Source organism: Podarcis gaigeae (genome assembly GCF_964106915.1).
Source record: "Podarcis gaigeae genome assembly, chromosome: 8".
Classification (NCBI taxonomy): Eukaryota; Metazoa; Chordata; class Lepidosauria; order Squamata; family Lacertidae; genus Podarcis; species Podarcis gaigeae.
In genome coordinates this window covers 25063294-25090888 of record NC_139684.1, presented here as the reverse complement: position 1 = coordinate 25090888, position 27595 = coordinate 25063294, and the positions used below count along the sequence as shown (strand labels likewise).

General features: G+C 46.7%; 1 protein-coding gene across 2 annotated transcripts in view; it reads right to left on the bottom strand.

The window, feature by feature from the left end:
- Window positions 1–27595, bottom strand: part of LOC310850810 (kazrin-like) — a 209725-nt gene that overhangs the window by 30281 nt on the left and 151849 nt on the right. For both annotated transcript variants that reach the window (XM_083752782.1, XM_083752781.1), the window contains exon 2: window positions 15016–15207. In XM_083752782.1, the coding sequence (XP_083608908.1) occupies window positions 15016–15207 (192 nt within the window). The remainder of the gene's footprint in view (window positions 1–15015; window positions 15208–27595) is intronic.

Genomic DNA, 27595 nt, shown 5'->3' with positions numbered 1-27595 from the left:
GGAGGCAGTGCATAGCCACCATAGTTAGTAGCCACTGGCAGGTTTGTCATCTGATACTTTGTCTAATCCTCTTTTACAACCATCCAAATGGGTGGCCACCTACAGTTTAACTATGCTCTCTCTGAAGAAGTATATCTTTTATCTGTCCTGAACATTCTAGCATTCAGCTTCACTGGGCGTCCGTGAGTTCTCATGACTTGGGAAAATTCAAATTGCCCCAAATGCACCAGCCAGATTACTGGTAGAGTTTAGATTTCATATGAACCCTGATTTAAAATAGCAGCAGTAGTTGCCAGTTTCTTTCCGGGTCCAATTCAAGAAGCTCACCTTAGCATTTAAATCCTTTAAAGCAACTTAGGCCCCGGATATAGGGAAATACTGCCTCTTTCCCTTTGGACATCTTAGGTGTTAAGACAGGCAGATGTGGCCCTCTTGATAATTCTGACACCCTTGGAAGATTGGCATGTGGTGAGGTAAAGGACCCTTGGACGGTTAAAGTCCAGTCAAAGGCGACTAGGGGGTTGCGGCGCTCATCTCGCTTTCAGGCCAAGAGAGCTGGAAATTGTCCACAGACAGCTTTCCGGGTCATGTGGCCAGCATGACTAAACCACTTTTGGCACAACGGGACACTGTGATGGAAGCCAGAGTGTACAGAAATGCCGTTGACCTTCCTGCCACAGCGGTACCTATTTACCTACTTGCACTGGAGTGCTTTTGAACTGCTAGGTTGGCAGGAGCTGGGATAGAGCAATGGGAGCTCACACTATTGTGCGGATTCAAACCACTGACCTTCTGATTGGCAAGTCCAAGATGACAGCACCACACACATCCTTCCCTTTAGCAGACCCCAAGTGACCTCACAGAGGCATGTCTGGTATTCTTTCACACCTCTTTATCCTGTTTTTTTTTTTAGGACCCACCCTGTTCTTTTAATTGTAAACTGTTGTAACTGTATTTAATCCTGTTAACTGGTTTTAATATTGTTTTAACCCGCCCTGGGAAGAATGGGCCAGAAATTCCTACAATAGCTACCGTAATATCCCCCCTACCCAGTTGTGGTGAAATGTGCAAAGGAGAACCCAGTAGATGCAGGGAGAGGGTTCTGCAGAAATGACGCTTAAATTTCTCTATAGGAGGTAAAGGGTAAAGGGACCCTGACCATTAGGTCCAGTCGTGGACGACTCTGGGGTTGCGGCGCATGACTAAGCCACTTCTGGTGAACCAGAGCAGTGCACGGAAACACCATTTACCTTCCCGCTGGAGTGGTACCTATTTATCTACTTGCACTTCGTACTTTCGAACTGCTAGGTTGGCAGGCGTTGAGACCGAGGAATGGGAGCTCACCCCATTGCGGGGATTCGAACTGCCGACCTTCTGATCAGCAAGCCCTAGGCTCTGTGGTTTAACCCACAGTGCCACCCATGTCCCTCTCTATAGGAACATTGACACATAATGGAAGTTGCGGTTCTAGAGACATCATCTTAAGTACACACATTCACTACATTCTGACTTTGCTCTCAAAAATCCTTCTACTGGAAATAAGCAACACAACACAACAGTTCTCTCACCCCGCTCCTGCCCCCTTTTCCTTGTGTTGTCATGCAGAAATACTTTAATCTGATAGAATCATTCAGAAACAAATTTCTTATGCAAATTAACCGAGAACAAGAAGGATCAAACTTGTTAGCTGAGAGGAGTGGAGTGCCAGAGGGCCATGAACCCCAAACAAATCTGTAATGCGCCTTAAAATTATCCACTTCACACAGCCTGCTAAACAGCCTGTCAAAAGGCTCTGCTGAGATCTGCTTAGCAATTTAGATCCTGCCTGGATGCAGTGGAGGGGTAGCTTAGCCTGGAATCCTCTTTAACTCAGTTAAATGCTAGCATCTCAACCTATCATCCTTAAGGCAGAAAGGGAAAGAGTGTGGGGGTGGGTGGGAATGAAGCACAGTAGCATGAAAAGCTAATTATAATAATAATAAGGAAAAAAATCTACGTGCGCAACATGACAAAACCTGCGCTTGCAGCAAGCATACAAACCTTGCCAACTTGCAACTTCCCTCCCCTTTTCATATAAATGTAGCTTTATTGATTTCTAATATAGAACAACAATTACAAAAAAGGGAAAAATATACAAAAACGAAACCCCAACTTACACCCCCTCCCCGGTGGATCAGTCTACTCAGTGCTATTTTTCTAGAAAAAGAGGTGCCATTAACCATTAACACCTCCCTTGTTCTCCGAGAGGTGCCTGAACGGAACTCGGTTCTGTAAATTTAACGTTTTGGGTTCTTGCAAGGTTAGTAAAAGGTAAAGGGACCCCTGACCATCAGGTCCTGTCGTGACCGACTCTGGAGTTGCGGCGCTCATCTCGCTTTATTGGCCGAGGGAGCCGGTGTACAGCTTCCGGGTCATGTGGCCAGCATGACTAAGACGCTTCTGGAGAACCAGAGCAGCGCATGGAAATGCTGTTTACCTTCCTGCCAGAGCGGTACCTATTTATCTACTTCCACTTTGAGGTGCTTTCGAACTGCTAGGTTGGCAGGAGCTGGGACTGAGCAACAGGAGCTCACCCCGTCACAGGTATTCGAACCGCCGACCTTCTGATTGACAAGTTCTAGGCTCTGTGGTGTAACGCACAGCGCCACCCGGTCCCCCTTGTAAGGTTAAGCAGTATTTATTTTAAGCTGTTGTCAGCAGAATACCTTTCTTCCAATGGTTGGAGCGCAGTGTATTAATTTTCTCCCAACCAACGTGCAGGGTCTTCCCCAGGACAGAAAAAAATTCCCCTTTAACTCCAAGTAAAATAGAAATTGTCACAAAGTTAGTTTTACCTCAAAACGTTAAACAAAGTAACTGAGGATTTTTAATTCAACACTCACTCCGTAGGGTTGTTCTCTTTTGCTTTCATTCCTGCAACATTGTTTCATGCACCATCTTTTCTCACTGCTGCTGGGACGAACGCCCTTTTTTCGCCCATCAGCTGTCCGAATCTTTTAAATTTTCGCCGCTATTCAATAGGTAAAGGGACCCCTGACCATTAGGTCCAGTCGTGGCCAACTCTGGGGTTGTGACGGTCATCTTGCTTTATTGGCCGAGGGAGCCGGCGTACAGCTTCCGGGTCATGTGACCAACATCACTAGCCACTTCTGGCAAACCAGAGCAGTGCACAGAAACGCCATTTACCTTCCCGCTGGAGTGGTACCTATTTATCTACTTGCACTTTGAGGTGCTTTCGAACTGCTAGGTTGGCAGGAGCAGGGACCGAGCAATGGGAGCTCACCCCGTTGTGGGGATTTGAACCGCCAACCTTCTGATTGGCAAGTCCCAGGCTCTGTGGTTTAACCCACAGCGCCACCTGCGTCCCTCATTCAAGGGACAGGAGAGCATGCAAGGGTGCTGCCAGGTGCCATGTCCCTCACGGTAATCCCCTTGAGGTTCCGAGGAGCCTTTGTGGAACCTCTACAAACCCTGCGCCGCTTGAGATTCCCGCAGGGCTATCTCGCCCTTCTTTCCAATGGCCGCGGCTCGCCGGAAGTTGAAATGCGCCCTGCCCCCAGGATGTGCACCACACCCCTGTGGGTGATGCACCCCGCCCCCAGGACACGCGGCAGCCCCGCCCCCGCCTGCTCTCCGCCCCCCCCCCCCCCAGTGCTGGAGCATGAAGCTCCACCACTGCCTCCACCTAGAAAAGCAAGAGGCATTTTCATGGTTGAAGGAGACATTCTAGCCAAGCAAGAGCACTCAAGGAGGTTGCAATGCAGGGCCAGTGAGGGGCATAGTTGGGGAAGACTAGAAGATCACACCTGGGCCCCAGGCCTGATGTTCCCCATACACTAATCTGGGAGCAGATCACATTGAATTCAATTAACTTACTCCCCTGCCGTTGTGCCTAGCACTTTGCTTCCGCTGCACATAACATGCTTAGCTGCACCTATCAATATTATGATGGACTATTTCTTTACGAAACATGTAAAAAAATTGTCCAGTAGCACCTTAGAGACCAGCTAAGTTTGTTCTTGGTATAAGCTTTCGTGTGCATGCAACACTGTTTTATTTTATTTTACATTTTGATTGCGTCAGACCAACACTGCTACCTACCTGAATCTATTTCTTTACGGTCTACCTTTCCATCGTCATTGCAGATCTGTGTTATGCCCCTTGCGGTCAATGCACTCTTGGCAACTGCAATACGCTTGCACATGCCTTACCTCTAGGACAGTGTTTCCCAAACGTGGGTCCTAAGCTGCTTTTGGACTACAATTCCCATCATCCCTGGTTACTGGTCTTGCTGGCTAGGGATGATGGGGTGTTGTAGTCCAAAAACAGCTGGAGACCCAAGTTTGGAAAACCCTGATCTAGAGGGATCTGATCATGCTCCTTCTCTTCCTTCTTGTGCTAGACCTAAAGATCTAGTTGGAAAAGAGGCATGCCAATATTAAACCAAATCAGAATCAAATCAAAAGTGGGAGAAACAATGGCTGTAAAGTTTACCTTGGCGCAGGAGGTTTTGTACCCCCTTCCCCACATTCCTCTCTGCTGTCCGAGTAGACAAGGAGGATGGGGCCAGAGAGGGGTGTGGCCTGGGGGGGGTGAGTGTTCTGAGGGCTAGAGAGAGAGAGAGAGGGCCAGAGGGCCACATTTAAGTCCTGACCTGGAGGTTCCCAATTGCCGATTCAGAAGGAACACCTGACAGGTCATATGTAAGACCTTTAGCAAGCTCATGGGTGGGGGAATGAAAGGAAAGGTTTGGAGGCTGGTGGGGAATTGGGAAATGAGGAGGAGCCCACACATACCCAGCAACAGGCTCTGGGTTCCAGTCTGGCTTCAAATCAGATGGAGCTGTTCTTCTCCCCATTTTGGAAAACAGTTCCATTTGCCAAGCCCAACTACAAACAGGGCTGGAGGGGGTTTTGTACGAGAGGGTGTGTGTGTGTGTGCATCCTAGCGAGGGAGTCAAGATGAACTTCCTCCTATATGAATGAGGCCTGCAGCCTATTTTTCAAAAATGTGTTTGTGCGACCCCACTAGAGGTTTCTTCTGCTTCTTCTTTTTTTTAAGGGACTGCAACCCCCCTACTCCACTCTAAGCAATCAAAAACAGCAATTCCCTTACCAATCAATAAGTAATTTATGACTAATACCTGTCTGCCATTTTTAATAGACTAATATTTCAAGCCTATGCAACAATATCAGACCATTTCCCCCTGACCTAGACATGTTTATGCGAGCAGAGGGATTGCATGCCCCAAATGTCCCGGATCATTATTTGCTACGTGTATTGCAATCAAATTGTTGCCATGATTTCTGTTGCAGCTGACAGGACCCTAAAGATCATCCTTCAAGAGGGAAGTCCCCAATGATCATCACTGGGGTGAGTGTGCCAGCAGCTCAGGGGTGAGAGAGCATTCCTGCTGCCTGGGGAGTGGTCCTAACACTTCATCAGTTCCATTGCACAGAAAGGCTATTGCCTATATTCAACTGTATTTATTTATTTAAAGCATTTTCTTTATGCCATGCTCTTTAACTGGAAAGGCTCCCGGGGTGGCTTAGAAAGATCAGTAGTTAAAGAGAGGCTTAAAACATGAAAGACAGGACACGAAAGGAAACAAGAAGGAGGAGGGAGGAGGAAAAGTAAAAAAAAGGAACCTCAGTTCTTAACGTTTCCAAGTTCTTACAAACACTAGCTGGGATGGAAACAGTTCAAGGAGACTCTCAGCAGAGTTGACGGAGCTGCCCTGCTTCCCTATTCTCCATCAGCTGCAGATTCATGAAGTGGAAACTGATGTCCTATAGCCCACAAAGAATTGTGCATCCTCAACTAGGCCAGATGCCCGTGCCAGGAGCTGGTCAAGCTACAACCAGGTGCCTATAGCTCCATACATACTTCCAGCTCCATTACCATTCTTGCTCATTCATTTTGGCTCAGGACCATACAGCTGGAAGAGCCTCACACAATGAAATAAACTATGAAGGTGACAGTAAAACCGATGGAAAGGTGACAAAATCTCACCAGGTGTTTGCAAGCAAAGCAGTCTAAGACACAGTTGGGGAACCTCAGGCTGTATGAACCCTCCAAGGCTCTCTATCCAGGTCTTAAGACTCTTTCCAGGCCACACCTCCTCTTCCCAGGCCACGCCCCTTACTGGCCACACCCTTCCCAAGTGCTTTAAACCAACCAGGATGTTTCCTTCAACATTAATAATAATAATAATAAAATAATAATAATAATAGTTTTTTATTTATATCCCGCCCTACCCAGCCGACGCCGGGCTCAGAGTGGCTAACAACAGTAAAATAACAGTTACAGATAGGTAGCCGTGTTGGTCTGCCATAGTCAAAACAAAAAAAAATCCTTCCAGTAGCACCTTAAAGACCAACTAAGTCAGTTCTTGGTATGAGCTTTCGTGTGCATGCACACTTCTTCAGATACCTGGAAGGATTTTTTTTTGTTTTAACAGTAAAATAACACAGCATTCTAAAATCAATTCATTATAAAATCAGTTCAAATCAAATTGATGGCAACCGTTGGGCTAGAGTTCTGTGAAGAATTACCAAAGGATGGGGTCAGGCTGTGCCTTGGCTAAAGGCCTGGTGGAACAGCTCTATCTTTCAGGCCCTGCGGAAAGATGTCAAGTCCCGCAGGGCCCTAGTCTCTTGTGACAGAGCGTTCTACCAGATTGGAGCCACAGCCAAAAAAGCCCTGGCTCTGGTTGAGGCCAGCCTAACCTCTCTGTGGCCCGGGACCTCCAAGGTGTTTTTGTTTGAAGACCATAAGGTCCTCCGTGGGACATACCAAGAGAAGTGGTCCTGTAGGTACGAGGGTCCTAGGCCGTATAGGGCTTTAAAGGTTAAAACCAGCACCTTTGCTTGGTTTGCTGGGATAGATGATGGAGAGAGAGGCATGGGTGCAGAAACTCTGCTTTCTGCAGAGCCTCAGAAGCACTACTAAACTGCCTCTACCACCTGTAAAACATCACACCTGCCTTCACCTTAAATGTCATACTATTTCAGCCAATGTAGGGGTCCTTCTAGCAGTTGATTTATGAGTCCAGGATCTATCTCCCATCCAGAAATTTGACTTGAGATAGACACAGCATTTACACACAGCTGTAGTTGATTTAATTTATTAAGATATTGGTTCCGTTCAAATTAATGGACACGTTTTATAGAGTGAGTTCTCACCAAGAGTTCCATCTCAAATAAATGGCTAATTGCTTGGATTCAGACAAAGTGCTCATCCCTAATATATAATAAGGGGACCCATAGATAAAGCACCATTAGTCCTCATTTTTCACTTCTGAGGGAAAGAATCATTGAAATTAATATAGTCTGCGCTTTCTCTCTCTCTCTAACAAAAGACGAGTCTCCTCCTTCTCTTCAAAAAGTGATTAGTACTAAAGTATGAGAGAGAGATTTATTAGCCATCGGAGAACTTCATTCCAAATAGGATTAATAAGAAAATTAATAGAAATGGCTACAAACATTACGCACAGTTGAACAATTACCACTATAGATGAATAGTGGCTGCTAAGAAAGCATCCGGGAAGAGTCAGAAGAACCAAGGAAGAGGAGCCCTGCTGAACCAAAGCAAACACCATCTAGTCATAGAATCACAGAGCTGAAGATTTGGAGGGGACTCCCTCCGAGGGTCATCAAGGCCAACCTCCTGCCAGGCGCGCCAACTCCAGGGTGCTGGGGTGTCTTCAGCCCCCTCGAAATCGCTGGACAACTAGCTGGGCCCTCTCAATGTTGAGGGGCTGGAGGAAGCTCCCAACTGTTGACCTCTTCCATTGTGCGTGTGACACGTGTTGGGACATGTGTGTTGGTGCAACCCTCCGATGAGCACCGGTGTTGGTCACTAAAGGAAAAGGCTGTAGCTAAGCAGTAGATCGCAGGGATGCGGGTGGCACTGTGGGTTAAACCACAGAGCCTAGAACTTGCCAATCAGAAGGTCAGTGGTTTCAATCCCCGCAACGGGGTGAGCTCCCATTGCTCGGTCCCTGCTCCTGCCAACCTAGCAGTTCAAAAGCATGTCAAAGTGCAAGTAGATAAATAGGTACCACTCCGGTGGGAAGGTAAACGGCGTTTCCGTGCGCTGCTCTGGTTCACCAGAAGCAGCTTAGTCATGCTGGCTACATGACCCGGAAGCTGTACGCCGGCTCCCTCGGCCAGTAAAGTGAGATGAGTGCCACAACCCCAGAGTAGGCCACGACTGGACCTAATGGTCAGGGGTCCCTTTACCTTTAAGCAGTAGATCGCAGTGGCAAAAGGCCCTAGGCTCATTCCCTGGGTGTGAGGCTGAGAATGCCCCGCATCCGAAACCCAGGAGCGTTACTGCAAGTCAGTGTAGAGTCTATACTGAGATAAACGGACCAACACTCTGGCTTGGTGCAAAACTACTTCGCATGTCCAGCTCCCAGCCACTCCAGCTCAGCCAAGGGCCTCAGGGGGCAGGGCTTAGACTGGGGTATAGTCACCTATGGTCCTGGCCTGGCCTTGTACCCCAGCACATTTGTCCAGCTGCTCTTTCGACCTGCTGATCCAGGTTCCTTTCTCTTGCAAAAGGTGACTCTCTTCTCCCTTCCGTGACCCAAAGGCGTGTGTTTTTGAGACAGCTGAGTCAGTTCAGCAAGAGGCCAAACCTGTTCCTTTAGCCTCCCTTGGGTGAGCTGAATAAATAGCTGCGTTTGCTGCATTGCCAGAGTCCTTGCATTGTCCAGATGTCCATGCTGCATGTACAAGAAGCTGACTTAGTCAAACTACTGGTGCATCTAGTAGCTTATTACTGTCCTCACCAGGGTTGGGGAACATCAGGCACAGAGGGCAGATGCAGCCTCCTAGGTCTTTTGACCTGGTCCTTGCGACCTTCCACAGGCCCTGCCCTCTTTCCCCAGGTGCCGACTCTCAGCAGTCCTGCTTTGCGCCCTGATTGGGTGTTTTTGACTGGTTGGAATGGGTCCTTGAGGATGCAATACCCACGAAAGAGTAGTAGCGGTTGAAATTGATGGAATATGCTGAATTGGAAAGTTTAACTAGCAAAAATAGAGAACAAGATGAGGCGGCCTTTAAGGAGGGTTGGAAAATGTAGATTATTTTTTTTAAAAAAATATTGCAAACATATTAAAACGCTGGCAGGTTTAGAGTAAGGTCAGCAATAAAAGTCATTCTGAGAATAAGGAGAAGGAAGGAAGGCATAAGTCAATTATAATATGCAGCAGCAATAGATAATTTGAGGAAGCCATGGAAGGCTGGAAGGGAAGTCAACTATCAAGGGAATGTATATTGCAAAGTGTTTACCAATTGTATTTTATTTTTGGAAAATTTGTAAGTAAATAAAAAATGGAATGTGTCCTTGAACTCTGATAATGCCTCTTTGCCTGAACTCCCATGCAGAACTGGAATTTGCATTCATGGCTCTGCCCATTTTTGCCTTCACCCTGCCCCTGGGCAGATTCCCCAGCCCTGGCAATGGATCTCCAGGGTTTCAGGCAGGAGACATTCCCTTTTGCTTGCAAAAATGAAGGAAGATTCTACTCCTCATGGTTCTGAATAAAGGGCTGATTTAAGGAGGAATGCAGGAAGCGGCCTTGTACCAAGACACACCTTTGGTCTACCTAGCTCAGTATTACCTACACTGACTGGCAGCACTTCTCCAGGATTTTAGGTAGGGATCTCTCCAGTCCTACTTGGAGATGCAGGGGACTGAACCTCGGACCTTCCGCATGCAAGGTAGATGCCCTGCCACTGGGCTACGGTCCCGCCCCATTATAGCTCAAGTCGGTAGAACATGAGACTCTTAATCTCAGGGTTGTGAGTTCGAGCCCCACATTGGGCAAAAGATTCCTGTGCTACAGGGGGTTGAACTACATGGCACTTGGAGTGCCAACTTTACAATTCTACGATCCTATCCTTCCAGAAGGGACGCGGGTGGCGCTGTGGGTTAAACCACGGAGCCTAGGACTTGCCGATCAGAAGGTTGGTGGTTTGAATCCCCGCGACAGGGTGAGCTCCCGTTGCTCGGTCCCTGCTCCTGCCAACCTAGCAGTTTGAAAGCACAAAGTGCAAGTAGATAAATAGGTACCACTCTGGCGGGAAGGTAAACGGTGTTTCTGTGCGCTGGTTTGCCAGAAGCGGCTTAGTCATGCTGGCCACATGACCCGGAAGCTGTACGCCGGCTCCCTCAGCCAATAAAGTGAGATGAGCACCGCAACCCCAGAGTCGGCCTCGACTGGACCTAATGTTCAGGGGTCCCTTTACCTTTTATCCTTCCAGAATTAGTCTAATCCCCCCTTCAACACCATCTAAATCATTGTGACCTGATCCAGAATCCCACCAGCTCCTGAGATGCATGTGACCCAGCCTATTTTGCATTTTGACATATAATTTTCACCCAAGTTGTCTGTGCCAGTCAATTTCCTCCCTGCTTTCCCTGCGTTTGGAGAAGTGTTCATTTCCGCGGCACGAGAAAGGAGGATGGTAGGCAGCTTATCGTAGCATTTGCACTACAATAAACAGCCGATCAAAAACCTTCCCTGGCAATGCATTTCCATGCATCTCAGAGGCGGCCCGATTAATCCCTGTTCTGCATTCAGGCTACGATAAGGTAAGCCCCTCTTCAGCAGATCGCTAGGATTTTAAAGGGCTCAAGGAACGAGGCATCTCAGCAATTTTTGCAGGTTTGGAAGCAGCGAACTGGAAGGGGGAAAAAATTAATCAAAGGGAGCAGAGCGCAGGAGTCTTCCCTCTCCAAATAAGAATTAACATCTGTTACTAAAATTGCGGCTGTTGCTGAGTCTGTGTCGGGAGTAGAGAGCTGTGTAAAGCAAAGTGCTACTGGAGCCCATCAAGCATAGCCAAACATACACCCACATTCAGCAGGAGAACAGTTCAGGTGGCCGTCAAGCTCTTGCTGCGCTCTGTTCGTGTGGCAACATGCAGACTCTCCTCAGCTTAAGAACAAAACAACAACAACAACAACAACAACAACAACAACAACAAAAAAGAGCCTGGCTGCTGCATCAGGCCATAGGCCCATCAAGTCCAGCATTTTGCCCTCAGAGTGGCCAGCTAGAGGCCTGAGAGAAGTCTGTAAGCAGGACCTGAGTGTAACAGCAGCTCTTTCCTCCTGCAGTTTCCAGCCGCTGCTTTTCAGAAGCATGGACTGCCCCCAACCATGAAGGGAAAACGTAGGGGTGATGTCAGAGACTGGGCAAGAAGGAGGAATGGTGGAGACCACCTCCCCATCCTGACCCTTCCAGGGAAGAGGAAGACAGTATAGATTTACAACAGTGGATTGAGGGAGGTCACAGCTCAGAGGCAGATGAGGGGAAAAGCTGAGAAATCGTGGGAGAGCCAGAGTAACATGTTGTCATTAGAAAGCATCCCAGACCTCCATCTCCCAGAACCCGGCGAGCCTTAAAAGTAGGAGAGCAAAGAACTCGAAGAGAGAGGGTATGTAGCAGCACCTGAAGAGGAGGTGATGATGATGAATGAGGAAGTGGGAGAGACGGAAGGGTGGAGATTGACTTGAGACAACACCCTTATCCAAGATGTTGGGTTCTATAGCTTCTCTCTGTAAAGATTGAAATAAAAAGGAACTGTAATATACTTTTCCTTATCTTTATACTTTCCTGGGCAACAAGCTGGGAGCTGCTGACAGCATCCTGACAGGCTAGTAGCTACTGGTAACCTAATCCTCTGGAAATTTGTTTAACCTGAAGACAAAGGGGTATATGTCCTGTGTTCTCTATTTACTAAGGGTGAGGGTGGGAACGAAGGGCGCATGACGGCCTCTGCGAGCTGCTTTGCAAGGGTCATTCCAGCCTCACAAAGCAGCTCAGGGCTGGCAAACAGTGGGCTCCTTTCACCCTCCGCACCCTGCCCACCCCAGCACCATGAAAGCACGCTCTGCCACTGCTATTTACCCAAGGGCAGATCAGGTTTAAGGTGCTGGTTTTAACCTTTAAAGCCCTATACGGCCTAGGACCCTCGTACCTACGGGACCGCCTCTCTTGGTATGTCCCATGAAGGACATTATGGTCTTCAAACAAAAACATCTTGGAGGTCCCGGGCCACAGGGAGGTTAGACTGGCCTCAACCAGAGCCAGGGCTTTTTTGGCCGTGGCTCTGATCTGGTGGAACGCTCTGTCACAAGAGACTAGGGCCCTGCGGGACTTGACATCTTTCCACAGGGCCTGCAAGATGGAGCTGTTCCACCAGGCCTTTGGCCAAGGCACAGCCTGACCCCCTCCTTCGGTAATCCTCACAGAACTCTAGTCCAATGGTTGCCATTAATTCGATTCTGAATTGATTTTAGATAGTATTTTAAGTAATTGACTGTGATTTTATGTAAATTGTGCTATTTTTACTGTTGTTAGCCGCTCTGAGCCTGTCTTTGGCTAGGGAGGGTGCGGTATAAATAAAATATTATTATAATTATTAGCTTTGGGAAAGGAAGCCTTAATCTCGGAGCACCACAATCTGAATCCTTCTGAGTCTCCCCTCTCCACGCCAGCTACAAGAAAGGAGATTCCGAATAAAACATCAGGAAGAACTTTCCTACAGGAAGAGCTGTTTGACAGAGGGATGGGATCCCACCAAGATGGGGATCTATGGAGGTTTTTAAGCAGAGGTTGTTTGGCCATCTCTCATGGATGATCTAGCTGAGACTGCTGCATTGCAGGGGGTTAGACTGGATGACCCGCGGAGCTCCTTCCAACTCTACAATTCTATGATTCTATATGGTCCAACTAGCTCAGTATTGTCCACACTGACCGGCAAAGATGCTCCCAGGTTTTAAGAGAGAGGTCAAATTTGGAGATGCCAAGGATTGAACTGGCAACTCTCTGTGCTCAGAGTGGAGGAGGGACAGAACAGTCCATAGTTGAAAGCAGACTCACATTCTCCCCCCCCCTTTCCCTCCCGCACTGGACCTCAGAAACTAGGCTGGGCAGAGCAGCAGGCTCACATTCTGAGAAATTGAGGCAGAATGAAGACAGATAAGAATTTAACAAGTGGTGTCTTACCATACTGTGCATTTAACAAAAAAAGAAAGAGAAGGTCAGGTTCAACCTCCAGCATCTCTATAGCTAAAAGAATCGGGGAGCAAGTGGCCTGAAAGCCTCTCCTCTGTCTGAGACTAAAGAGCTGCTGCCAGTCGACCCTACTAAGTAGCCCCTAGATCAGGGCTCAGCAAACTTTTTCAGCAGGGGGCCGGTCCCCTGTCCCACAGACCTTGTGGGGGGCCAGACTATATTTTGGAAAAAAATATGAACAAATTCCTATGCACCACAAATAACCCAGAGATGCATTTTAAATAAAAGCACACATTCTACTCATGTAAAAACACACTCATTCCCAGAACATCTGCGGGCCAGATTTAGAAGGTGATTGGGCCAGATCCAGCCCCCGGGCCTTAGTTTGGCTACCCATGCTCTACAGGCCTTGGAAGCTGCCTCCTTACCACTGATTTTCATTGCATTTCTCCTCTGCTCTCGCTTTCTCCTGCTTGCTAAACAGACTGTGCTTTTATCATGTTTGAGTCTAACGTCTTTTGATGGAATTTCTCCGCAACCTTTGGAAAGGTACCAGAAGAGAGGAACCCACATGTGGTGTGTTGTGCAGCTTGGAGTTTATATTTAGAGTCTCTCGGTGCCCAGCATGAACCGCTGGAAGTCGCTTTCCTCTGCAGGTAATTTGGATAGATGGGAGCAATCAGGGCTGGTGGTTTAGCGTAGCTATGAAATGCCGCATCCACGCTGAGCTTCTAGTACATTAGCAGAGAGAACCCCCCCTCCCTCTCCTTTTGCACCAGCAGGGCCATGCAGAACTCTGCATATGAACACCAGAGTCCTGCTGGATCAGAGCGTAAGGTCCATCTAGCCCACAGGTGCTTATGGGAAGCCCCTAATATGGGGGTCTCCACAAGGTGGTGACCTTGGGTGCCATGATGCCCTTGAGGTCTTCTCCTGGCACTCACGGAGTTTCTGAGCTGCCTATGAGATAGTGAAGGTGGTTAGCTTTGCAGCCCTAGAAAAGGACATAGAGTTGAAGGAAGAGGTCAATAGAGGGGCACTCTTTCCCACTTCTTCCTTCAGCTCTGTGTGCTCAGATGAATTTGACTGGATCTGACCACATCAGGCAGGGATCTCTAAAAATACCTACCGGGGAGCCCGATTCCCTTCCTTTGCAAAACTTCCAACAGTGAATGAATAGCACCCGTCCTGGCCTCCCAGTTGTGCCAACGAAAAGAACCCGTGTGTATGTGTTTGAGGTCCGGAAGGTGTGTAAAAAAGGCTTATATGTTTAGAGACCAATTCTGCCCTGCCCCGTAATGTTTCCTGTGGTGAAGGGACAGCCTTTTCCCCACTGGTGAAAGAATCCCTTTTTGTGGGACATGGGAATAGAAGGATGGGGGGTGGGAAAAGGTTGGCTTTGGGCTTTGGGGGACGACCGAGCTATTTCCCCATTTTGTAGCACCTTTGCATGTTTCCCAGGTTAGATCAGCAACCTTTCGTCCTGACTGCGGTTTCCCATTCCCATTCTTTATTTTGCCTTCACTGGCCTAACCCTCACCTGCCAACGCTCGGTTGCACCCAGCCAAGAGTTAATCCACTGAAGTTTGTGGGCCTAAGTCAGCTGCATCTGTTAATTTCAGTGGGCCTGCTCTGAGTAAGGATTAGAAAGTGGCTGCCATTTAACAGCCCAGAGGTCGTCCATGTGGGCTTTCTTTCATGACATCACATTAGAGTAGCATCAGTACATTATTGTGGTCGAGGGTGCGTGGAATCCGCAACACAGCCAAAGGGATGAAACAGGGCCCAAATGAGGCCAAGGGCCCAAACGTTACAGAACAGAAAATTACAGAACTGTAGAGTGGGAAGGGAATGAAATGTGTGCTGCTCAAAGCTCACAAATGAGGCAAGTAGCTTGGGCTTAGAGAGGCGGGGCGAACGGAGCGAATGATGCACATTTCATGTCATGACAATATACAGAAGGAAAGTCCAGGTCTTACCTTGGAGCGCTTCTTTGGCTCTAGAGAGCTCCTGCTCTTTCTGCGCCAGCTGGACCTTGAGCTCGGTGGCCGAGAGGATCTCCGTCGACTTGCCGCCGTGGGTCTCCTCCAGGTCTTTCGTTAGCATTTCCTTCATCTGCCGGAGCAAGTGAACCTCCTCTTGAAGCTGGGACACCTCTTCCCGGAGAAGCACTGCGAGGAAAGAGGAACACAATGTCAGGAAGCGAGGGGCTGGCCGCCTCCTTCGGCTCAGGAAGATCTCCAGGGAATCTTGAGGGTTAGCGTCACAGGATCCCAAGTGCCGTTGCAGTTCTGCTGTTGCTGTTTTAAGGAACCACGGCCAACAGCACCAGCTCTGTGGTGTAATATAAAACACTGCAGAGATGAGGAAACCTGTGGCCTTCAAGATGCTGCTGGGACTACAAATCCCATAGGCCATGCCCATGGGATTTGGAGGGCAACAATGTCTGAGAGCATCAGGGTTCCTATCTGTGGATCAGAGGTTAGAACAGTGCTTCCCAAACTTAGGACTCCAGCTGCTTTTGGGCTACAATTCCCATCATCCCTGACCACTGGTCTTGGTAGCTAAGGATGATGGGAGTTGTAGTCCCAAAACAGCTGGAGATCCAAGTTTGGAAAACACTGGGTTAAGAGTGTCAGACTAGGGCCAGGGGAACCTGGGTTCAAATCCCTACTCTGGGTGACCTTGAGCCAGCCACAAACTCCCAGCCTGGCATAAGGTTGTTGTGAAGGTGAAATGGAGGCGGGCCACATACAAGGCTGTGAGCCCATTGGAGGGAACAGGATTAAAAATAAAACTGCCAATCTTTATACAGATCCATTGTGTGACCGCACTTGGGATGTATTCTGTACAGTTCTGGTTGCGGCATCCTCCAAAGGATATTGTCCAGGACAGGGCAAGCAATATTACCAAGGTGTGCAGCTGGGAAGGGCAGAGAGAATGAATTGGATCTCCCCTCCTCCTGAGCAGGTTAGCACAACCACCTTTATTCTGAATGAATGAACAGCCCCTCAACACCACAGTGGGGCTGATTTACTTTTATTATGTATTTTTAAGCTGTGCTTCAGCTGAAAAAAGGACAGCTTACATAGGAGCCAACTCCTGGGGGCTGAGGTCCACCCCCCCCACTCCAATAAAATATTTGAGGGGGCTGCCCCCCCCCGCAAGTTGATGGGCATTGTCATTCAAATGGTGTGCGTGGGCTACATCATGCGATCACATCTGCAGGGCGGAGCTTACCTGCCCCCCATTTTATTCAAGTTGACACCCTTGGCAGCTTCCCTAAGTTGGTTTCAGAAGCACAACACAGAAGGAAAGGAAGTTGGGAAGGTCTGCAAAATATGGGCAGTATCCTTCTGCTGCGGGCAGGTCATTGGGTTGTGACCTGAGCCACAATCTTCCTCCCTGCCAAACCTGTATCCCCCCCCCCCCCCATTCTAAACCCTTTATTCTAAGCTGAACTTTTCACTACGTTCTTTGGCAACAGGACAGTGGGAGGGCATGGTTTTGGGAACAACAGCCTGCCCTTCCCAACGGGGACACAAAAGAATGAATAGAAATTGGGCGGTGCAAAAACAAGGTAATTCAGAAGCAAAATGGAAAGGGGTGGGGAAAAGGGTGGTTGCTTTGAGGAGGGTTAATATTATGTTTTTCAAAGCCAAGCCACATAACCTCAATACTTGTGAGAGCCGGGCAAAGGGAGGATGGCTGGGAAGTCCTTTGGCTCTGGTGGGAAAAGGGAGAGCTACACAAAAGGTTTCATCTTAATTGAGTTTTTTTGCAAGCCTGATCTGGAACCAAAGGACAATCCCATGCCAAACCTGGTAGGCGGGCAGAAAGAACAGAAGATTATTTCTGTGTGCTTCCTTCTCCAGCTGGCATGGGAAACAGAGGGCACCTGGTCAAATGTGCAAGGTGCTGGATATTCTGTGAGGGCATGTGATAAACACCAGCATCGCTCCAGGGAAATCTTTCTGGTCACCTTGACTCAAAAAGGATGTTGTAGGCTTGGGAAAGTTTCAGTAAAAGGCACCAAAATGAGCAAGGGGATGGGGTAACTCCCCTGTGGGCAAATGTTTGGGACTTTTTAGTTTAGAGAAAAGGCAAGTAAAAGGGGACATGATAGAAGTTTATAATACTATACAGGCCATGGAGAAAGCAGACAGAGAAAAGCTTTTCTCTCTCCTAAGATTAGAACAGTAAGCTGCAGCTGTTGATGGGCAGCTATATAAATTTAATGCATGGTGGTGCTGTGGGTTAAACCACAGAGCCTAGGACTTGCCGATCAGAAGGTTGGCGGTTCAAATCCCCGTGACGGGGTGAGCTCCCATTGCTCGGTCCCTGCTCCTGCAAACCTAGCAGTTTGAAAGCACGTCAAAGTGCAAGTAGCTTTGGCGGGATGGTAAACGACATTTCTGTGCACTGCTCTGGTTTGCCAAAAGCGGCTTAGTCATGCTGGCCACATGACCCGGAAGCTGTACGCCGGCTCCCTCGGCCAATAAAGCGAGATGAGCGCCGCAACCCCAGAGTCGGTCACGACTGGACCTAATGGTCAGGGGTCCCTTTACCTTTAACAATAACCACCACCACCAAAGCGATACTGTTGTTGCTGAACATTTAAGTGCTGTTCAATATACCCCTTACTATTGCCATCATCTTCCTAATTTTCGTTTTGCTCTCACCAGCCCTTTCCCTCACTGCCGATTGTGAAGGCACAGAAGAAAAGTGAGCTTGGTGGCATGAAGTACAGCAGGCATAGGCAAACTCGGCCCTCCAGATGTTTTGGGACTACAACTCCCATCATCCCTAGCTAACAGGACCAGTGGTCAGGGATGATGGGAGATGTAGTCCCAAAACATCTGGAGGGCCGAGTTTGCCTATGCCTGAAGTACAGCATCAAAACACTGTGCATATATTCACAATGAATATATACATTTAACTAGAGGTATGCAATTTTGTTTACAGTATACATATCCCTGAAATATGCTCACATGAAACAAGGTGTGCAGTTTTAGCTCAGCCCTCGCCCAACACAGCATGTGGCATCCAGCATTTCCACCCCAAGGCAAGAGCACTGCTTTTTGAGGAGAAGAAAGAAAAGGCCTACATTCTCCCCCCAGGGACTTCCTGACATGCATCCCGCCCTCAGTTCCAACCCACATTCCACTTGGCAAGCTCCACCAACCTTCCCAAACTGCAAGTGCGAGCCAAGAATTTGCTGAGGAAACGACTCTCCGGTTGTCAGCCAAGATACAGAACTCCCTTTTATCATGTGCAACAACCAGCAGAACATCACAGAACATCCCCCCCCCTCCACAACCATGGGCTAGAATTTCATGAAACATCCACAGGCTCACATTTGCTCCACATCAACAAAGGCGGGGCTGGGGAAACGGTCCCTGAGATGCAGTTGAATTCTGAACTCCCATCAGCTCCAGCCAGCATAGCCAATGCTGGGAGTGGTTATAGTCCAGGATGGCAGGGGTTACTAATTCTGCAGCAGGGTCCCACTCTCCAGCACCCTGGAGCTGCCCAATCAGCACGAAGGAGCTTTTAAGCCACTGAGAAGCAGTCTTCTCTTCCTTTGTGCTGGTTGGAGCCAATCAGAGTGAAAGAAGGCGAGTTGGCCACTGAGGATTGGCTCCTAGGGTCACTCTGGAGAAGGTGGGTGGGTGGAACACTGAGGAGGAAGAGTTCTTTGCTATTATTATTAGTTTTTATTGATTTAATTTGTATACCATTCCTCATCCAAAGATGCCAGGGTGGATCACAACATAAAATGCAAAACCAGAACACAAAATACATAATAGAACAAAAACAAAACAAGGCTGCAGGTTCGAGCCCCATAAGGGGCAGCTGCATATTCCTGCATTGCAGGGAATTGGACTAGATGCCTCTTGGGGTCCCTCCCAACTCTGTGATTCCAAGGAATGGGGATCCGCAGCTAAAGGCTTGGTGGCAGGGAACTGGCAGCCAGCCTACTGATGCACTTGGCATCCCCAACAATACAATGAGGCAGGGATGGCCTGCAATGACACTTCCCCAAGTGTGAATCATTCCACATGTCAGGTAAGTCGTTTGCCCACTGCGTGGGTGCAGGGCAATAACTGGGGGCCATTAGTGGTTTTGCCTGGCTGAATAGAACCTTTGCACTGTGATAATAACAGTTGCCTGCTGAGGAGACCCATAGGTGCTGGTTTGAAGGAAGAGCAAGACCTAGTAGATAATATCAAAACCACCTTCTTGCTTCATGTTCCCAGGCCCTCTGTGAGCATCTCCCCCTGCCTACCTGGATTTGTCTCCTCTTCCTCCTCTTGCTCCTCACCTCCTCCCACCCTTGGCACATGGCTGTCAACTTTTCCCTTTTCTTGTGAGGAATCCTATTCGGAATAAGGGAATTTCCCTTAAAAAAAGGAAAACGACAGCTATGTCTTGGCATTAAGTTGGTTTTATCCCAGAAAAATACTGGGCTTCCACTTCCCTTGCAGCGATCAACATTTAATGACTGGCCCTTCCCCTTCCAAAGTTGGAGTGTTTGTGAAGATCCCAGGATATCACCACACAGACATGGCAAGGTATGTTTACCAGTGGGGAAGCAAGCAGCTGGCTATCTCTTTAAGCTACTTAACAATGAAAGGCTGTGGGCGCACAAGTAATTTAGTCATACAGGAGACAAGGGAATGTGGGGCAGACACTGCTTAGGGTCAGAAAAGGGGGTGGTCAGCATTACTTCCAGACTGTCTACGCTGCAAACATGCAACACAACAAAAGTGGGAAAATCAAGCGCTTAAAACCTCAAGGATAAAATCGGACACCTGCCTGTTTTCCACTGCATCAGAGGGTTGTTTCCAAAATTAGTCCGACTCGGACTAATTTTAATAGGTCTACTCTGGGTAAAGCATAGTTGGCTGCAACCCAGCATGTGGCCCCTGGCAATCGGTTCAAAGGCAGGTATGTTTTTTTCTGGCTATGCCTGCGAGAGGATGGCAGTGCGGGGTGGGTCCCCCACTCCTGGCACAGAGTGCCACTTTGGCACAGCTTTGCTTAGCATGTTTTCCCCGGCTGTAATTAGACAGTGGTGAGATTAAAGGATCTGCTTTCATTTGATGCCGAGGGGGAGGCCAGGTCAGAAGATGGATTAGAGATTTCATTTCTTCCAGTTTGCTGTTCTCGCTCGCTTTTTATTATTATGATTCCAAGTCCTCAAGGGGGTTTATAGGGATGAGTTCTTAAAAGCCCACGGGGACTCCACGCCTGCTTAATAGGCACGTAAATCCCATTGATTTCAGAAGGTGCCTGAGCAATACCTTGAACTGCCAGCTGGAAGCAAGAGGATGGAGATATGCGCTTTGCTTCTAGTCTCAGGCTTTGGTAGTGGTGGTATTGCAGATCTCCAGGCCTCTCTGTCTGGTCCTGGAAACTCTGCAGCCACAACCCTTTTCACCAGGCCTGCTTTGCACCTTCCTTGTGCATTTTTGCCAGTGGGATGGACTCTGATAACAACTATTGCCTGTGGTTTGAGTATGGAAAGATGCCTGCTGTGGAAAGAGAGCCAGTGTGGTGTAGTGGTTAAGAGCAGTAGTCTCGTAATCTGGTGAACCGGGTTCAGGTCTCCGCTCCTCCACATGCAGCTGCTGGGTGACCTTGGGCTAGTCACACTTCTTTGAAGTCTCTCAGCCCCACTCACCTCACAGAGTGTTTGTTGTGGGGGAGGAAGGGAAAGGAGACTCCTTAGCGTAGTGATAAAGCAGGATATCAAATCCAAACTCTTCTTCTTCTTCCTGCTCAACAAGGATAAAATTCACATTTGTTTCTCTGGCCCCGTCCAAATTGGCCCCCAAATGCTCTCCACTCCTGGGGGAGAGTCCCAGAGGCCATAGAGAGAGGACTGGGGGCCATATTTTAACTCACAACATGTGTTTCTCCAACTGTAGTTTAGTAGTTCTAGAAAACAATTCTCTGGTGCTTTGAAACCTCATGATTTCAAAACCAGTTTTGGCCACCCTACCCCCCTTTTTTTCTGGCTGCGGAAATGCTGGGCCTGATTCACAAAGAAGGTTTCATGTAGAAGCTGCGCTGAGAGGAACGATAGTTGGGAAAGTACCCCACGGCGAGGATACTTCCACCCTAGCATTTTGGCACCAGATCCATCGCCTTTTCCAATTCCCTCAGGCGGCATCCGTTAAGATGGCATTCTCTGTGGCCTAAGAGTAAACCACATTGGTTACCCAAAAGCTTTCAACAGAGGGCATTACAATTTCAAGATATGGTGGAGTTCCCGTCACAGCGAATAACTTCTGCTGTTAAGTGTGAGCCGAGTGGTTTTGAGGGAACTTCTTTGAGCTGAAAGCCTGTTTGTCCTCCCTGACCTATATGCTGTCAGCTATTTGTCATCCTGGGGGCGGATGTGCTTTTTCCTGGTCCTTCGGAGCACCGGAAGGAGGGCAGGAAGCGACGCTGAGCTGGTGACGACACAACACAGCCAATGAGGTAGGGCTTACCAGGTGATATCTGATGTCAAATTGAGAGTGAGGGTGGTGGCTCCCGCCCTCCTGCTGGTGACTTGTGGGTGGGTAAACATACATTGTGTGGGATGTGTAGTACCCAGCACTACAAGTAAGCTCTAGCAAGTGGGTCAAACCTCAAAGGGCAACCGTGAAACCTCCCGAATTCTCCCCAGTGCTGCATCCTGGAAACAGAGTCGCAATCTGTGGGTCACCATTTAGAATTGCATCCTTAGGCTCAATTCCCCCCCCCCCCCAAGTGAGGGGTGATGATTAAGGACTCAGCTGTATTAGTAAAAAATAATAATAAAAAATAAAGGTGTTTTAAATGGGTTATATGGGTTCTCGAAGCTACGAATATGAGTTTGACCAAGCTGCGGGAGGCCGTGAAAGACAGGAGTGTCTGGTGTGCTCTGGTCCATGGGGTCACGAAGAGTCGGGCACAACTAAACGACTAAACAACAACAAAATGGGTTATAACATTGTGACACCATATGGAGCTGTAGAGTTCTGTCTCTGGGCAACGTGATTTCCCTTTATGAGGTTCACAACACGTTTTCCTGAAACATTTTTTTTTATGTGTCCAGATCCAGCTTAAGTTATGCTAATATTACTTAAGTTTTTAGCCAACTCTTCCTCTCAGGAATTCAGGTGTACCTAGTTCCCACCATCACTACATCCTTACAAAAAACCTGTGAGGTAAATCAGATGAAACACAGGACTGAGCCTGTCTGCCTGGTATAATCTGACCATTCTGACCAGTTTACAACACTGGCGCATGTAGGGCTCACTTCCAAAGTTAGAATCTTTTAAAAAATGACATTGTATTATTATTTTTTAACAAAACCACTGCCCCCTGTGCACACAAACCCAGCACGCTTGCTATAAATCCACACACTTGCATATTATTAATTGCTGCCAAAAGCCCCAACACCTCCCCCCTTCCCCTAATATACGTGAATTTGACGCAGCTATAAAGAATGAACAGTAGCTTCATTTTAAAGAATACAGCACGGCCCAGCTTTCAGGCTCACAGGGCGGAGTGAAATGCCCCATGGCTGCGAGTGATTGTGGACTTAAAAGAATGAGAAATTAAAGGGTTGTGGAATACAAGAACTCTGGCGCTAAAATTAGATTTTTCACTTCCCCTGGCTAAAGTATTCCCCAGGACCACATGCTAGAAGCTGAGCAGGAAGGCATTTGCTTTGCAGAAAATCTACATGGCTTTTCCCTGGCATTAACCCTATAATTATGGTTGTCAATTGTGTGCAGACCTCTCAGCACTGGAAAACCCATTGAAAAAACTTAGGCCACAATCCTACACCTGAGCAGGGGGATGGCAAACGAAATGCTTCAAATGAAGAAATGTGACTAAAAGCTGAGTGCAGGCAAGCTACATCACTAAATAATTTGCCTCCAATCTCAGTCCTACAAATGCTACAAATTTGCACGTCTTTTTTGTTTGTCTCACTTCATGCATGCATTTCCCTGTAATGCGTTCAAAAGTCTGTATATGATTCTCATGAACAGTACCATTATTGTGGGTGCTTCTTCTCTTAACATGCATTTTTTTTTTTTGTATGCATGTTGCCACTGGGGAACTGCATTGCAAAATTCAGCAAAGGGTGAATTTCAAAGGATATAATCTGGCACCCCATCATCACAACATGGCTTTGCAATACAGGCTCTGGACCAGGGGTGTACTTTGAGTTTGCCCTTTTTTCAAAATTAAAAGCTCATATTCTGCATCATCCCCCCCCCCACAAGCATATGAGAATTACAAGAGAGCCCACATGTGATTGTAGGATTACAAAGACTTTCTTTTCCCTGAAATTTACTTAGTTTTTTTTATATACCATACTTTTCCATGTATAAGACTAGGTTTTTTTAACCTATCTATCATCTATCTATCTATCATCTATCTATCATCTATATCTATCTATCTATCTATCTATCTATCTATCTATCTATCTCTATCTATCTATCTATCTATCTATCTATCTATCTATCATCTCTATCTATCTATCTATCTATCTATCTATCTATCTATCATCTATCTATCTATCTATCATCTATCTATCATCTATCTATCATCTATCTTTCTATCTATATCTATCTATCTATCTATCTATCTATCTATCTATCTATCTATCTATCATCTATCTATCTATCTATCTATCTATCTATCTATCTATCTATCTCTATCTATCTATCTATCTATCTATCTATCTATCTATCTATCTATCATCTATCTATCTATCTATCTAATCTATCATCTATCTATCTATCATCTATCTCTATCTATCTATCTATCTATCTATCTATCTATCTATCTATCTATCTATCTATCTATCTATCATCTATCTATCTATCTATCTATCTATCTATCTATCTATCTATCTATCTCTATCATCTATCTATCTATCTATCATCTATCTATCTATCTATCTATCTATCTATCTATCTATCTATCTATCTATCTCTATCTATCTATCTATCTATCTATCTATCTATCATCTATCTATCTATCTATCTATCTATCTATCTATCTATCTATCTATCATCTATCTATCTCTATTTATCTATCATCTATCTATCTATCATCTATCTATCTATCTATCTATCTATCATCTATCTATCTATCTATCTATCATCTATCATCTATCTATCTCTATCTATCTATCATCTATCTATCTATCATCTATCATCTATCTATCTATCATCATCTATCTATCAATCTATCATCTATATACACTATATATATATATATAAAGAGAGAGTAAGTAATTGGACCTTTTAAAAAAAGTGTAAGCAATCTCCATTCTCAATGTTCTGTTTTCCCTGCTGTAATCAATGGCTGAAGCTACTGTGCCCTCTGAGCGCAGATCTCACCCCTGCTTCTATCGGGTCGAGAAAGGTGAAACAATCAGCTGGAGGAAACCACAATTAGGGTTTTAACTTCAGAAATCCCACAAGGAGGACCTGGAGGTGGCAGTCCTCTCCTGCTTGTGGCTACCAGCACTTGGCCTTCAGAGGACTACTTTACACAACTAACCCATTCCCTCGGTTCTGCACCATTTCCTTATTGGTTTACGTAGGTGGAATTCTTTTTCCGAAACGCACATTGAAGACTTATGAAATACTCCGCAGGAATGAAAGAGCTTGCAACAAAGGAATGGGCTCTCTAATTCATGAAAAATTAACGAAGCAAGACGACGCCTCAAATTTCATCCCTACTAGGTAATTCTAGACCCTGGATTTAATGACCTGCCCCTCCTATATGTATTACTTTAATTTTGGCAAGGGCCGTACCTCAGTGTCAGAGTATCTACTATGCGTGCACAAGATCTCAAATTCATTCCTGGACATACCTAGGCAGGGTTTGCAGACTCTTGCCTGAAATTCTGGAGAGCCACTGCAAGTCAGTCTAGGCAGCAATGAGCTAGATGAGGGCTTCCCAAACTTGGGTCTCTAGCTGTTTTTGGACCACAACTTCCCATCATCCGTACCTTGAAGATGCAGTGGTCAGGGATGATGGGAACTGTAGTCCAAAGAAACCCAAGTCTGGGAAACACTGTGCTAGATGAACCAAAGGCCTGACTTTGCAGAAGGCAATTTCCTATGTTCCCAACTGCAAAACAGACATTTATCTTCTCCCTCCTGCCCGAGTTCACGCGTCACAACCTGACACGTTAAGGGCAAAAAGCAGGCAAAACAGTGCACCAAACTCAGTGCCGGATTTACGTATAAGCTAAACAAGCTATAGCTCAGGGCCCCGCTCTCTTGTGGGCCCCCCCAAAAAAATTAAAGGAGAAAAAAACTGGATGTACATTCCCAAAATATACGACAGAAAACAAATAAAATAAAACCTACACACAGCAACAGTGTTTTGTGTTGTGTAGGCTCCTATGATGAAAGTAATGGGCCCCACCTGCTAGCCTGCTCCCTAAAATATCACAGGTTTGCTCATTTCTATATATAGGGTGCCTACATTCTGCATGTGCAAATGGCTTTAGATACATATGAGGTCCATAAATTACCATATAGCATATATTCAACACAAAAAATAGTGACGATTTGTTCTTGACAAAGGACAGCTGGACCTATAAATGGCCCCATTACCTTCAGTAGCTATGGACCTCCTCAAACCTAAATTCGGACTTGATCAAACGTGATGAAAAATGATGACTCTGCCTGGCAGCAGCTGTCCAGGGAGGGATCTCTCTGAGCCCTAGGGATGCCACAGGGGTTGCGCCCAGACCCTTCTGCATGCATGGCATGTGATCTACTGCTGAGCCACAGCCCACATTCCAGCAAAACTCTTGGTGCTCAGCTCATGTCTCATCAGAGCTGGATGGACTCAAGAAAACAAGCAGATGAAGCGAACTGTAGAGTTGAAAGGGAGCCCCGTGGGTCATCTAGTGCAATGCAGGAATCTCAATTAAAGCACCCATGACAGATGGCCATCCAATCTCTGCTTAAAAACTTCCATGGAAGGAGGGACTCTGTTTCACTGCTGAACAACTCTTACCATCAGAAAGTTCTTCCTGATGTTTAGTCGGAATCTCCTTTCTTGTATCTTGAATCCATTGGTTTGGGTCGTACCCTCCAGAGCTGGAGAAAACAGGCTTGCTCCCTCTTCCATGTGACAGCCCTTGAGATATTTAAAGGTGGCTATCATATCTCCTCTCAGTCTCTTCTGTACCTGGCTAAACATCCCCAGCTTCCTCAACTGTTCCTCATAAGGTTTGGTTTCCAGAACCTTTATCAGCTTGGTTGCCCTCCTCTGCAAATGTTCCAGCTTGTCAACATCCTTCTTAAATTGTGGCACCCAGAACGGGACACATCACTCCAGGTGTGGTCTGACCAAGGAAGAATAGAGTGATACTATCACTTCTCTTGATCTGAACACTGTGCTTCTGTTGATGCAGCCTAGTACAGTGATACCTCGGGTTACAGACACTTCAGGTTACAGACGCTTCAGTTTACAGACTCTGCTAATCCAGAAATAGTATCTTGGGTTAAGAACTTTGTTTCAGGATGAGAACAGAAATCGTGCTCCAGTGGCGTGGCGGCAGCAGGAGGCCCCATTAGCTAAAGTGGTACCTCAGGTTAAGAACAGGTTCAGGTTAATAATGGACCTCCAGAACAAATTAAGTTCTTAACCAGAGGTACCACTGTATAGCATTAACTTTCTTTTTCTTTCTTTCTTTCTTTCTTTCTTTCTTTCTTTCTTTCTTTCTTTCTTTCTTTCGCAGTTGCATCACTGTTAAGCCTGTGGTCTACTAAGACCCCTAGATCCTTTTCACATGTACTACTGGCAAGTCAGGTTTCGTCACCTTGGATCTCTATGGGATGTAATTCTGAGAAAACACACATAGGGACTGGGCTGCCGTTCCGGCCGAGTGATGGATCTGGACTCAGAGCTGCCCAACCCAAGGCCCTTGTCCTAATCCCCTTTAAAATAAAACAAACTTCTATAAACATTTGTCAGGCCTCCTTTCCCATGCATAACATAAACTTGGGGCCCTTTCAAGATTTTTTTTTTAAGTTTTCAGAAAATAAGGGCTGTTGGGTTACCCAAGCTTTTTCAAGGCTGCTTCTATTTTTGTCTTTTTAAGAGCCACAGAGATTTGATCACCTCTTTGAAGTTCTGCGGACCAAAGATTGAAAACTGAACGGATTAAATTTTAACAAGATGTAAGCACAAACAGACCTTCCCGGCCTGCATTTCAGCCAAAAACTACAAGCCTGGAAGCCAGAAAGATGTTCACTGCACAGAGGCAGATGTATAGGTATGTGCAGAATTAGGCCCCTCTGCGGCCAAAGTTTCCCCAGAAGTTATTAGTCTACATCATTAACTGAGAGGATCCCTATGAAACATGATGACAAAGAATGAATCGCCATGGCTGAATTCTAATATTTCATTTTGCTGCATTCTTTGCATTCTTCTTTTTTTTGAAAAGTTTTTATTATTAAAATAATTCAGCATTAATACACACATATTGCGAATATACAAGCATACAAACTTACATTTCATACAATCCTGAAAAAT